Here is a 14200-nt window from a genome sequence, read left to right on the forward strand (position 1 = left end):
AGGCCCTGCAACACAAGAGGGTTAGATATTCATAATTACCACAGGTATTCCAGGTATAGTGTAACTAATATCAGGCAGTATTAATTATAGTTTTAGCTGGCAGACAGCGTACAGGACGGGACATAAACACAATATGTACATGTTACGATGTAGCACAACGGTGAATGTAATTTTATGTAGCCACAGGTACACTAAAAAAAACTTAACGTCCAAAGAATTCACATTATATACATGTACAACTGAGTACAATCCCCATTTGTATACTCAAGCCATGTAACAGTATCATATCACAATTACACAAACAGCAAGCCACAAATACAAATTAGAACACACCACAGATAGAGCAATATGCACCTGCTATAGTCAGAATGCAACTGCACTGCCATGTTAAAATGATAACGTGCATGCACTGTACGTACAATTACCCAAGTTTGAACATTATACATATACCATGCATTAGTATACACGTTTACATTTACAATCCTGTTAACTATAATAAGCAACCTTAATATCAAGCCTATATATGAAAAGGTCAGTGGTGGTGTTGATGTGGTATGGTGGGGCTATGGGTCGAAGGCAACAGTGTTACCTTTTCTTAAGACTCATTTAGTAATGACCAATTCATAATATTTCTAAGATTGTATAGTTCAGGGAATGAGCAAAGAAAACTTGATGCCATAATTTCACAGAATAGCAAGCCACTAATTATTGATAGAGTATACACCACAGATAAGATTCGGACTATATTGCAGAATTCCTAGCAAATACTCCACAACAAAGGCAGGGACACCACCATTATTTTAGGCAGCCTATTTAATAGGCAACGCATAAGGTCAGTATCAGATTAGTTCAGCAGATCCAGAGATCTAGAGAATGAGCAATGGCGGAGAGTGCAGTGAAAGAAGAGCTGAAATGTTCCATTTGCTTGGATAATTTCAAGAATCCCAAAGTGTTGCCGTGTTGTCACAGCTTCTGTCTCCATTGTCTGGAGGGAGCTCATGAGAGAACCAAGCACAAGAAAAACCTAACCTGTCCTCAGTGCAAGGCTAAACAGCAGGTGACAACTACACGCTATAATTATGTATACATGCATGCAAGACCTGTTTAAAGTGTGCAAACTATGCATGTACTGACATCACAGTATACACACTTACTGTAAAGTTGGCTTATATTATAATTATATACAGGTTCCTATCAATGGTCCCTGTGGTTTCCCCGATGACTACACCCTTGCCAATGAAAAACAAGCTACTACAACCACACCAGTTTGTGAGCAATGTGACGATAGCAACAAACCAGTGGCGTACTGCCACACCTGCTCAGACTACCTGTGTGAAGAGTGCTTGAAAGATCACAAAAGAGTAAAAGCTCTTCGAGATCACAAGACAGTCAATATCACTCCTGGAAACGCTCTTGATATCGAGCCCCGGTCAAAGAAAAGCTATTCGTGTAGTATTCATCCCGAAAAACCACTAGAGCTTTACTGCAAGAGTTGTAAGAGCTTGGCCTGCCTCCTGTGCTTTGTGGGGCTACACAACGGCCATGACATTGGAAGAATGAATGGTAAAGCAAGACAAGAAGTGGAAAAAACTATCAACAATCTTGTGAAAGAAACAGATTCCAAATTGACAGAATTCAAAGACAATTTAAAATACGTCTCTGCCCTTGCAAAGGAAAAAACAGAAGTTTCAACTCCACTCAAAGTTGAAGTCGATAAGAAGGTTGACTTTCTCATCCAACAACTTGAAGCAAGGCGTAAAGAACTACACAAGGAGATTGACGATGCTTGTACGGAAGTCCTCAAAGAGCTATGGGCGCAAAAAGAATACCATGAGACAGCCATTACGAGCATGGAGGGTGCTTTGAGCTTTGCCAGAAGAGCTCTAGCCTGCAAGGAAGACACGGAACTACTGGCCCTCTGTGCACAAATCACCTCCAGACTGAAAGACCTGAGTCAGCTGAAATTTGACAGTCGAGCCATAGAGAAAATCGAAATAACAACCCTCGAATTCAAAGAAAGTAATGAACAAATGCCTGTATTTGCACAGCCTTTGGGGAAAGTTTCTAAAATGGGAAGGTCACCAGTCGGTGCTAAACTTGTTGGGAAATTACGATCAACAGCTGCTACGCCAACCATACAAGTCACCACCGATAAACAAGAAAATCGTGTCCTATGTCCTTTGGATGAAAACGCTTGCATTCAAGTTACAGCAAGAGTGAATATGAATGGAAACAATCCTGCTCTAAAAAACACAAAACTAACCATTTCAGTCGAATCAAATGTGGGTTTTGGTAATACTAGACGCCAACCAGCACTTTTATACGGTGCTGAACAATTGCAAATAGATACTCAAGAGAATGCTCAACCCAATAGTTGGACAGTGATAGTCAAGCCTAAAAGTATCGGGGAATGCAGAGTAATATTTCGAGTACGTGGGAAATATGGAGACACACATCTGAATGGTAGTGCTGAACATATTGTTGAAGCATACAACATTTAACTTTGTTGAACTCCTAAACGCATTTGACAGAGAGTATAATTGTGCAATTAACTCAGTTTATATCGTGCACGTAATTATTAAACTACGCAACAATTATTATGCAGCACATAAATTATAATCAAGCAAAGACTGTGTGATACATTATACTCACATCTTTGCTAAACATTGACTTTACGGTGGTGCATGGCCATTCTTAATAATTTATTATAACGTGTACGTGTACGTGTACTATATGCAAAGTATAAGGGAGGCCGGGGTGTGGCTATTTAGTGTCCATGTATGAATGCACAAGAAGTTTACCTTGTGATTATATAAACACGGTTATAACAATGAACTATTACTTTCATATTGCTTGTATAAAGCACCAGTTCAGAGAAGGGAGAAATATTAATATTGTTTCACAAAGTAGCAATTAAGCCACATTGGTAGACATGCAACACACCACAGATAAGATTGGTTAGACTAGGGTTATCTTATCCAGGATTCCACAAAAAACCTTACAAAGGGGGAAAAGCGGGTCAGAATCACATGATTTCAGCAGATCTAGAGAAACAAGCAATGGCAGAGAGTGCAGTGAAAGAAAAGCTGAAATGTTCCATTTGCTTGGACAATTTCAAGAATCCCAAAGTGTTGCCATGTTGTCACAGCTTCTGTCTCCATTGTCTGGAGGAAGCTCACGAAAAAACCCAAGACAATAAAAACCTAACCTGCCCTGAATGCAAGGCTAATCATCAGGTAAACTAAACTGTAGCATTTTTAAGAACTATCTGGTATCTGTTTACGTATAGCTACATGGCGTGTATACTAAAATTGGCTTCACAAAGCAGGTAGAAAACAAACAAACTATATACGTTATATGTACATGTATACAAAACCTGTTCAAAGTAAGCTATAGCTGGTTTATACATACATATAATTATGCATGATATTGTACTGACACAAAGTATATAAACACTAACATCAAAGTTGGCTTTATATTGCAGGTTTCTACCAATGGTCCCCGTGGTTTCCCTGACGACTACACACTAGCTAATCAAAAACACGCCCCAACAACCACACCAGTTTGTGAGCAATGCGGCGACAAGACCAAACCAGTGGAGTACAGTGACACCTGCTCAGAGTACCTATGTGAAGAGTGTTTGAGAGCCCCCAAAAAACATAAGGGTGATCAAAATCACGAGACAGTCATTAAAGACCAGTCAAAGAAGAGCTATTTGTGTAGTGTGCACCCCGAAGAACCACTTAGGCTTTACTGCAAGAGTTGTAAGAGCTTGGCCTGCTTCCTGTGCTTTGTGGAGCTACACAACGGCCATGAAAATGAGATCATTGATAACAAAATAAAACAAGAAGTGGAACAAAGTATCAACAATCTGGTAAAAGTAACAGATTTGAAATTGAAGGAATTTGAAGAAAGCTTGAAATATGTTTCTGCCCTTGAAACGGAAAAAGCAGAAGCTTCCATTACACTCAAAACTCAAGTCGATAAGGAAGTACATTTTCTCACCCAACAACTTGAAGCAAGGCGTAAAGAACTACACAAGGAGATTGACGATACTTGTACAAAGGACCTCAATAAATTGTGTGTACAGAAAGAATACCACGAGACAGCCATTACGAGCATGGAGGATGCTCTAAGCTTTGCTAGAAGAGCTCTAGCCTGCAAGGAAGACACGGAACTACTGGCTCTCTGCAAATTGAAAGAGCTGAGTCAGCTAAAATGGGATAGTCAAGAAACTGAGGAAATCGAAATTACAACCATCGAATTCAAATATCCTCAGGAGAGGGAAGCAGATACGGCAGTTGGGAAGATACAAACAGAAGTACATACGCCAGATATACAAATTACCACAGAAGAGCTGCATAATCATGTTCAATTTTCTGATGGTTGTAGTATTACGTTTCAAGTAACGGCAGTAGTGAATTTTAAATGGAAATCGAAAACCCCTAAACTAACCGCTTCAGCAACTTATAGATCCCAGCAGTACAAATTGTATGAAAATATAACTGAAGAAAATGCTACAGCAAACAGTTGGACAGTCAAGTTTACTCCTAAAGAACCAAGTATTTACACGATTACATTTCAAGTCAATGGGGACTATGGAGGCACATGCCTATACCAAAGTGCTGAATACCGAATCGAAGTATATAACACTATACAAAATCTGCCCAAGCATTTACGAGCACTAACTTAGTGTTGTAGAACTGCATCATGCAATGTCTGGTCATTATTATTAGCTATGTATCAGATGCAAATAATTATTATAACTGCTTTTCTATACATAATTATTATTGTACACACATACACTGTTCATGTAACTCATTTTTGTACGGTGGCCCTGAGGTACACACCTACTCCATTTTTCATTTGCGGTTCATTTCGCAGTTCAACTGCCCTTCTGCAGTTCACTTTGCAGTTCACTTTGCAGTTCACTTTTGCAGTTTGCTTCTGCAGTTCAGTTTTTTAGTTCTCTTCTGCACTTCACTTTTGCAGTTCGCTTTTGCAGTTCACTTCTATATTATAGGGGTATTCAATGTCTGCATAGTTATTACATCCTATTCTATTAACCTATACCGTTGAGTTGTTGTGTATAGATAAATGTGCCATGATAAACACAGATACAGACAGACAGACACAGCAGAGATAGATAATTATTAGACAATAGCCTTGTAGATCTATAGCCTCGATCCCAACCCCTCTCATGTCTTTCTCAACTGAGAGCGGCCTGGAATCGAGGCTAGTCGCTTTAACTGAAGCAGCTATATCAATGATCCAGACGCCTTCAGAGCAGCCCTAGCTGATGTGAGATCTGATGCCAGCCAGACTAATTGGTGAGTATTAGTGATGTCAGTGATTGAGTAAAAAGCGAACTGCAAAAGCAAATTGCAAAAGCAAACTGCAAAAGTGAACTGCAAAAGCGAACTGCAAAAGTGAACTGCAGAAGAGAACTGAAAAACTGAACTGCAGAAGCAAACTGCAAAAGTGAACTGCAAAGTGAACTGCAGAAGCGTAGTTGAACTGCAGAAGGGCAGTTGAACTGCGAAATGAACCGCAAATGAAAAATGGAGTAGGTGTGTACCTCAGGGCCACCGTATTTTTGTTTTCTTCTTCTTAGCACATGTATGCATGCCATCAAGTACAAGTATGTGTGTGTGTGTGTAGAATGTTACAGCTGCTCTTTTTTGGATTGCAATTAGTGGATTTACAAAACAATGCTTCGTTCTCGAGTTATATGGCTAGTTTGCTTACTTTGTTGCAGGCGGGAGGGGGTGAAATGATGGGGTGCTTGTAATGGCCGGTTTCTTGTATATGTATGTTACCAGCTGTCGGAGTAGTCTGTGCTAGTAGCTTGCTGCTATACATGTATACATGCACTAATTAAATGCCTATAGGGGGTTGAAAAACAGATGCCATGCATTGGCAGGGGCGAATCTAGAGAGTAGCAGAGAGTGCTCAATCACCCCCTTGACCTTTGAGAATTTAATCAGTTATCTGTATGTGTGTGTCTCACTCATTGACTGATTGAAGACTGAAGTCACTCCTAGACTTGGTACTAGCTGAGTACGAGTATAGCTGTAGACCTAAACATTTCATTTTAAAAATACGAAAAGGGTTGGACTAACTAATAGTGCAGATAACTGACTAAAGATTCTGAAGAGACTGCAACAGCCTTCACTGTAAGTAAAAAATTAGCCATAACTGGAGAACAAAGCTTTAGTTGCATATATATCCACGAATCAAAATCTAAGAGAATATGGCTAGAAGCCTACAGAAGCTGTTAGTTTATGTTGCATTGCAACCGTTGAGCAGACACAGTCAGCTTTACCATATCCCTTGCATGTGCGGCTACGCCTCACTACATGCATGCAGCTAGTTACTCACAATACAGCACTGCATGCACATGCAGTGTCACTCAAATACAGTTGTGCAACACTATATATATATATTAAGGATACGTGCCTCAGTAATAATATATAATTACTATAATATTATGGTTAAGCAACTCTATGGTATGACTGGAAAATGAGCCCCACCTATCCTCGGAATTCCCTTACATATAATAAACAACAAGCCTCAAGTTTGAGTTTCATGGTAAGCCCAGTAGTTAGACAAGCTAGAAAGTGAATGTGTCCATTGCTTAGCCAGTAGACATGCAGACACAATGAATGTGATATCCTTCACTGAACTAAGCCATAATTTTCTATCTTTTAGGTTGTTGCTGCTTTATCGTTAGAACGCCATCTGCTGTATTGCTGTAAAATATTGCCAATCAATATTCTAGTATTTATAAAGAATCATTGCTAGAATTCGCCGAAAGTACAAAGGAAGACTCTTAAATCGTGAAGAGCAATGGCCACCAGTTAGAGGAGACAGGCTCATCAACTTACAGTTAGTGGAGGCTGACAAGAAAGAAGGATTTAGAGCCGGCTTGCCACAACATGGTGCACCTGATGATAATGTCAAGCGTACTCCAATTCTCCATGGCGACCTGTTCAAAATCGAAAAAAGCAAAAAACCAGCCAAGAAGCTCATTGTTGAAGGCAATGCTGGGATTGGTAAAACCACACTGTGTACCATGCTATGCTTGCTGAAGGGTGGGCAAAGGGCAAGATCCTAACACAATTTGACTGTGTTCTGTTGCTTCCACTGAGAGAACATGGAGTATCTTCAGCCGCAAGTCTTACTGAGCTGTTCAAACTTCTCCACTCCAGTGAGAGGATCCGCACATCTGTTATAGAAGAGTTGGAGGAGAGAGAGGGAGAAGGTGTCCTCATCATAGCTGATGGCTGGGATGAGCTTAGTTGCAGAAAATCGTTTGAAAATGTCCTTTCTTTACAAACTTTTCTTTGGTGATTTTCTTCCATTTGCTTCTATTCTTCTAACGTCCCGACCTTCTGCTTCAGCTCCTCTTCACAACCTTCCTTCTGTGAATCGCTTGGTTGAGGTAGTTGGTTTTAATGAGGAGAATATCAAGCAGTACATAGAATCAGAATTTGAGCAATTCCCAGAGAAAGCTTCTTCTCTTATCGAGCAACTTGAGAACAACCCGGTCATTCAGAGTGTGTGTTCTGTACCCCTCAATTGCGCCATTGTTTGTAACTTGTGGCATAATTTAGACCAAGAGCTTCCTCGTATGCTAACTGAGCTGTACACTCAAATTGTTCTTAGTATTATCCTTCGCAATGTCAAAAAGAAGTTCCCTGATTGTCCAATTAGCCTCAATGGGTTTGATGAGATTCCAAATGACCTGCAAGACGTATTTTGGTTGATTTGTAAGTTTGCCTACGAGTGCTTATTATTAGATCAGCTGGTTTTCTCAGAAGCTAAATTGTCCTCTCGGCTTACCCGAAGTTGGTGACAAGTTGCTGTGCTTTGGTCTGTTGCAGTCTGCACGATCACTTTTACCTGTTGGTCATGGCCTGTCTTTTCACTTTGCTCACCTGACCATCCAGGAGTTCTTGGCTGCCCTCCATCTTGCTACTCTGCCCAATGAGGAGAAACTGAAGGTGGTTAAGGCTCATTCTAAGAGTGGAAGTTTTGACGTGGTGTGGAGATTTATGTTTGGTCTTGCTAGTAAGCACCATGGTAGTCGTAGCGATAAGGTGATCAGTTTAGATGATGGTTTGATGGATAAATGTCTTGTGGCTGAAAAGTTTTATCATGGTGTTTTGGCTTTATGTCATGCTGCTTTTGAAGCTTCAGACCCTAGCATCTCAATAGAAGGTATGGAAAATATCTATTAGACCGTAATTTCTACACTCCCTTTGACCGTGTAGCTAGCTTCTATGTTCTTCGTATGCTGAAATATGTGATGATTTGGTTATCAGAATGGGTGTTTGTGTAATAAATGATAAACTATTGAAGGAAATAACTGACATACTTTCTAATGCAAATGGTAAACTGCAAGTCGGCCAATTATATCTCCAACAGACTAATTTGACAAAGGTGTTGCTGAACTATTCAAGAGAGCCTCAGCTGCCTTTACAACTTTAGAACATCTCCTTCTGCATCACAACAACTTCACTGACATCATGTCATCATTCACGCAAACATCTTGTATGAGCCTCAGAAAACTGAACTTATCTCAAAATCCTTTTGAAGTTTCTGGTATACAGTCATTAGAGACAGCTGTACGGGCAGGAGTTCTTGTTAACATTAGGTCGCTGTTCTTGTCCAACATCGTCACTGATGATGCTGACGTCAATGGAGCTCTACTAACCACCCTCTTACAGTCCATTGCCTCTCACTGTGCTGAACTAAGACGCTTAGACCTTTCTCATAATAATCTTGGTTTACCTGGATTATGTTCAGTTGTTGAGAACATTCCGCTACGATTGGATGACATTGAATTAAGAGCTACCCATCTCACCACTTCATTTCACTCACAGTCTCAATACACAGTCACCTGTGAGATGCTGAACATCAACGCAAACAGTTTAACGATGATGGATCTGACTGGCTCTAATTTCAGTGGAGGTGCTGGAACTCTTTTACTGGCGAAGTTTCTTCAAGCATTTCAATCACTGAAACGTCTTTACTGTCTTGACTGTTCTCTCACCTCTGCCGACATCATAATGCTTATCCACCATCTCAAGTCTGCTAATGTGGTATGTATATATAAGACTTTAAATAGGTTGTATCTCAACAACAACTCCATTGATGATGAGGGAGTGATGGCTCTCACTGAGTGTCTACCAGAGCTGTTTCCTAGACTGAACAAGTTCGAGTTAAAATTCCAGGATGGTGTTGTTCTCCGTGGTAATCCTGTGAGCAAGGAGTTGACACTCATGGAAACAGTAAATAATTGTTACAGTTTGTTGGTAAAATTGGTTATAATTATATAGGGAGAGAAAAGGTCAATGGTTTCCGGCAAAGGTTTGGACTTTGTCACAACATCTATATGTATATGAAAGGTCGATGTTACACACATTTTTTTTTTACGATCACCCCTATTTTCACCTAAAATGATTTTTCATTCACTGGTATATCAGCACAATTTCTTTCAATCTTGCATTACATTAAGTATACAACAACTCACCAATAGGTATTCTACTCTCTAGACTGGATGCACTGTACATGTAAATGCACGCATGCACTAAAGGCCTATGGGTATACAGCTTTGCAGCTCTTTTCTGACTCTGTTATAGCTATAAAAGTGTGTGCAAAGAAAAGATTCTGCATATCCACGAATCAAATCCAAGAGAACGTGGCTATATATAGTTTTCGTTGCATCGCAACCGTTGAGCAGTTACAGTTGGAATACACACATTCACACACACACATGCAGTCAGCTTTACTGTATCCCTAGTTCGGCTACGCCTCTATAGTGCAGTAAAGCACATGCAGTGTTAACATAATTATATAACTATAGCTCATACAAATACAGTTGTGCAACACTAGGATACGTACCTCAGTAATAATATTATAGCACGAGTAACCAAGCAGCAGTTGAAGGCAAATTCTTGTAAAGATAGCAAGGGGATGCATTGGCACCCATCCATGATCAAGTGGTGAATATATTTAAGGCATCTGTTCAGCCAAATTCTAGAGAATTTGAGACAATTAGGCTGTATACATGCGTCTTCCAAGTCACCGCACATGCACTGCAAGATTATGCAAATGGCTAATTGCACGAGGCATATTTGAATCTTTTTGTTTCGAGCTTATTACATAGCTTTACTAGTTAAGCTCGAAACAAAAAGTTCAACATATAGGGCTCTATAGGGGATAGCAACAAAGTTGCAGACTCCCTATTTATAATGCTACATACTATAAGTCTCCCCTGTCTAAAACTATACTATATATGTTATAGTTATAACACGGGCACAGGGATGTATGGAATATATTGCACTGAAGCACGAGGGCGTAAGCCCCGAGGGCTGAGTGCAATATATTCCATGCATCCCGAGTGCACGTGTAATAACTAGTTTATATCCCGAGGGCATAGCAACATAACACTGTCTTAGTAACACAATATAAACTGCACAAAAAGATGACAAAGACAACTCTAGACACAGCTCCATCTCTTCTCTCTCTCTCTCCTAGACGCCAGTATATGCAGCGTATAAGATTGGCATGACAGACGAATGGCTTGACACAAAGTTGGAGTTCCAACGCTGAAACCACTGCAAAACAGCCCCACCCCACTTCTGGTGCTGCAAAACAGCCCCACCCCTCTACTGCTGCAAAGAAACATGACAGTTTATTCTTGGGAGGTGGGGGAGATCTTATGCCTTGAGGCGTAGCCGCACGAGGGATACGCCTGTCAGTCTGCATGCGTGTGTGTGTACATGTGTATTAACTGCTCAACGCATCGAAACCTAACGCTTTAATTTGGCTTCTAGCCATGTTTAAAATCTTGGATTTTTGATTCACCTCTTTCTCAAGTTATGGCTATAGTTTTACTCACAGTGCACGTGAAGCTAGGCTGTTGCAGTGCAGTCTCTTTTGTAGCATCATCTGTTAATAGCCATGCACTAAAGTGCTAGCTGTTGGTTAATAGCTAACTATAGTGTGAGACATGCACTGTGGACTATGATCACAGCAAATTAAAGTCAGCAATTGCAAGGAAGCCTGGAAAATATGGCTCCTGGTACTCTGCATGCATATGGGGCAAACTGTTAATAGTCAATGTTCCTGGTACGTACAGGATCATTTCAGCTGTAAATACGTGCCTTGAATAAACACCGCACGTAGCTCGGCCTCTAGTACAGCCATATCCTTTGCTTCGTTCAAAAATTACAGCTCGGATAGTGATGTTGAATCTATCGCAGTAGAATAATTTCATAGTTTTGATGCTCTTCAATACAAAATAATTCTACGAACATTTCCACCATACGAAAAATTAATAACCCGCTATACGGTACTTAGTATTCCTTCTGACCCGGGCCTAAAGTGCGCAGAGTCGCCTTAATTAATTGCTGCCAGAAAATAATTATAACAGTTCAGGAACCATTATTTGGTATCATTATTATTGTCCGATAAGCGTGTATATATAAATAAGGCAGTAGATATAATTATAACGGGTTCAATCAAACTAACTACCAGAGCACATTGCTATACAACTGTAATCTCCACAAATAGAACTGAATGTGACAAACAACAGGCAATTGAAAATTACTATAAAGTTCTCGATTGGAAAGTTAGTACTCTACAGTGACGACCTTTGTCCTCAGGTACTCCCTCAAAGCCTCCTCACCTGAGATTACAGATTGAGGTAAAGACAAATTAATTTTTATTGATATAATTATAGTCAAACAGACAGTCATGGTGGTCTCTTAGTATAGTTATTGGAAGAATGGTTCACGATACCGTATAGTGCTTTATTTTTGAGGAACTAAAATTTCGTAGTTAGAAGAGAGGTTCAAATGAACACACCCCTACAGTTGAGAGGTTTAGTAGACACATTTTCGAGGAACTAAAGTTTAAGGTCAATCAACGAAAAGTGTAAAATTTTAGTACCTCGAAAAAAGCGCTATAATTTGTTATTAACTCAATGGCTTCATGTATTAACTTATGTATTAACTTAGTTACGAGTGGCAACTATACATACATTGTAAAGAGGTGGCCTGCTGAAACATACACATGTTATATGAATGGAGTCCAGGCTATAATAGCTTTGTGGATACTCAAGTTATCACGTAATAAAAGCAACCAGATGAAAAGGGAAAACTTAACTGTGAAACCACAGTGTGTGGCTGCTGTTTAAGTGCACTGCAAATCAACTGTACACATTATAATGTAGAGCTCTACTAAAACACAATACACGTGTAGACACTATATTCTTACCGAGGTCCTTTCCAAAGCCAGACTGTTTGAATCCTCCGAATGGAGCAGCCACGTCCGTCTTATTGTAGGTGTTCACAAAGACAGTACCAGCATCCAAATGCTCACTCACATACAGTGCCTGTGTGGAATTAACAAACACATGACATCACAGTCTATCCACACAACATTGTGGTGCGGTGTATGCAGCTTGTGGGAGCATGAATACCACACTATGACAACAATACACACAATACTTGTAGCTACATGTACGTAGGATAGAAGCAGCTTGTATAAGTCATGTAATACATGTATTTTTAATAACGCTACCTTGTGCTACAATAGTAAAGTCTGAGTTCTGAGTGTACATGTACATACACCTGTATGCATGTGGTTGACAAGTATGCCAGGGACTTTTACGCAAACTTTTAACTGGTTGAAGCTTATCAGCTCTAATAAAAGATATAGATAGAAGCGTTCTTTTAACAAGGAATCCAATATGGTACACTGTATACAAATTTCAGTCAAGTATGACAAAGTTAATTACAAATTTACGAGGGCCAAACTCAATACAAAATTTAACACTACAACCCACTTTGTTGATGTCCTTGGTGAAGACTCCTGAGGCCAGTCCATACTCTGAGGCATTGGCTCGACGCAGGACACCATCAGTGTCTCTGTAAGCAGGGAGGGTGGGAGAGAGGGTGAAACACACAGCTAGTATACTGAGTGGAAAATAATGATTTACAACTACACTGTGTACTTCTTTACAGTGAAGTACCACATTACCTCACACTAGTTACGAGTTAACATGGCTTAATTCAGGCTTGTCTAATTTCTAGGGGGTACATACACATACAACTAGTATCAGATTTACCCGTTTTCAAAGATTGAGATGATCATGACGGGTCCAAAGGATTCCTCGCTGGCAATGGTCATGTGATCCTCGACATTAGTGAAAATGGTAGGCTCCATGAAAAACCCTTCAGAGAATAAAAATCGTGAGTTTTACTAGCTGACATTATAGGAAAGTGGCCAGACTGGTTTGGTGTTAGTGTACAAAAACGTACAATGTCCATGTAAGCAAGCTCTTAGGCCACGTAATACGTAGGTTATTAAAATTGGGTGTTGAATTATACACCACTTGGGCACATCACTGTTAACAGACTTCATTGAGATATTACATGTACATGCAGAGGCTATGAAGCTGGGACACACAAGTCACATGACCTACCAGTCCTGTCGACCCTCTTTCCTCCGTACACGAGAGTGGCTCCCTCGTCCACACCAATCTGACAGTACTCCAACAACTTGTCGAGATGGGCCCTATAAAATAAGAGTGCATTTCTCAGGGAAATTTGCCTCCTTACATGTATAAAAGTAAGCTACAAGCCAACGAGGTGGCTATTTTTGTCTAATAGAGGTGGTTAGTACCAACTACCACCGACCAGTGTGGGCACATCCCTGATTTCTATGAGGCTAGGTAATTGCTACTGCCTGCTGCATGAGCAGACATAATTATACGTACATGCATGTACAATGTGCAAGAAATCCTAACTCGTTATGATTGAAGAATTGCTATATACAGTCCCTCGGAGCTTTTATGATCTCATGCAGTCTCTATAATTATTAACCCACCCACACACCCTCACACATGCCCACTCACTTGTGGTTCTGTGGACCGTGAGACACCGATCGGTCGAGAGGATCCCCCACCTTCATCTTGGCCACCTCCTCCACCATCCGCTCTAGAAACTCCTGATGGGCGTAGCGTTCGACAAACAGACGACCTGGAGAGGAGGAGGGGTGCGGTAATAATAATGGTGAAAGAAAGGGAGAGAATATGGTGGGGGGAATAGTGAGAAGAAAAGGAGAACTTTAAGGCACAGTTGAAGGGCTAGCCTACATGTATGATAGTATCAGCTGCAGGCATAGT

At 40.3% G+C, this 14200-nt stretch overlaps 3 protein-coding genes across 4 annotated transcripts in view; 2 read left to right on the forward strand and 1 right to left on the reverse strand.

Annotated features, from left to right (window-relative positions):
- Positions 1 to 751: 751 nt before the first annotated feature.
- On the forward strand, positions 752 to 2651 carry LOC135346935 (transcription intermediary factor 1-beta-like). Its single transcript, XM_064544716.1, has 2 exons — positions 752 to 1057; positions 1188 to 2651. Exons 1-2 carry the CDS (start codon positions 881 to 883, stop codon positions 2499 to 2501), a joined length of 1491 nt encoding a protein of 496 aa, XP_064400786.1. The 5' UTR covers positions 752 to 880; the 3' UTR covers positions 2502 to 2651.
- A 337-nt stretch (positions 2652 to 2988) lies between these two features.
- LOC135346944 (E3 ubiquitin-protein ligase TRIM45-like) lies at positions 2989 to 5009 on the forward strand. The gene is made up of 2 exons (XM_064544725.1): positions 2989 to 3236; positions 3485 to 5009. The coding sequence occupies exons 1-2, from the start codon at positions 3030 to 3032 to the stop codon at positions 4691 to 4693; spliced, it is 1416 nt and encodes a 471-aa protein (XP_064400795.1). The 5' UTR covers positions 2989 to 3029; the 3' UTR covers positions 4694 to 5009.
- Positions 5010 to 11443: 6434 nt separating this feature from the next.
- The window catches only part of LOC135346931 (mitochondrial 10-formyltetrahydrofolate dehydrogenase-like), a 40896-nt gene continuing 38139 nt past the window's right edge, over positions 11444 to 14200 (reverse strand). For both annotated transcript variants that reach the window (XM_064544711.1, XM_064544712.1), the window contains exons 18-23: positions 13931 to 14054; positions 13499 to 13590; positions 13142 to 13247; positions 12860 to 12941; positions 12289 to 12406; positions 11444 to 11698 (exon numbers count right to left, since the gene is read on the reverse strand). In XM_064544711.1, coding sequence (XP_064400781.1) covers positions 11643 to 11698; positions 12289 to 12406; positions 12860 to 12941; positions 13142 to 13247; positions 13499 to 13590; positions 13931 to 14054 — 578 coding nt within the window. In that variant the 3' untranslated portion in view covers positions 11444 to 11642. The remainder of the gene's footprint in view (positions 11699 to 12288; positions 12407 to 12859; positions 12942 to 13141; positions 13248 to 13498; positions 13591 to 13930; positions 14055 to 14200) is intronic.

This window comes from Halichondria panicea, chromosome 13 (assembly GCF_963675165.1).
Source record: "Halichondria panicea chromosome 13, odHalPani1.1, whole genome shotgun sequence".
NCBI classification, from domain to species: domain Eukaryota; kingdom Metazoa; phylum Porifera; class Demospongiae; order Suberitida; family Halichondriidae; genus Halichondria; species Halichondria panicea.

Bases quoted from the DNA above. Each gene is read 5' to 3' on its own strand.
- LOC135346935 (XM_064544716.1), top strand. From the start codon at position 881: ATGGCGGAGAGTGCAGTGAAAGAAGAGCTGAAATGTTCCATTTGCTTG. The intron at 1,058-1,187 runs GTGACAACTACA...AATTATATACAG, and splicing joins AGTGCAAGGCTAAACAGCAG to GTTCCTATCAATGGTCCCTG.
- LOC135346944 (XM_064544725.1), top strand. From the start codon at position 3,030: ATGATTTCAGCAGATCTAGAGAAACAAGCAATGGCAGAGAGTGCAGTG. The intron at 3,237-3,484 runs GTAAACTAAACT...TTTATATTGCAG, and splicing joins AATGCAAGGCTAATCATCAG to GTTTCTACCAATGGTCCCCG.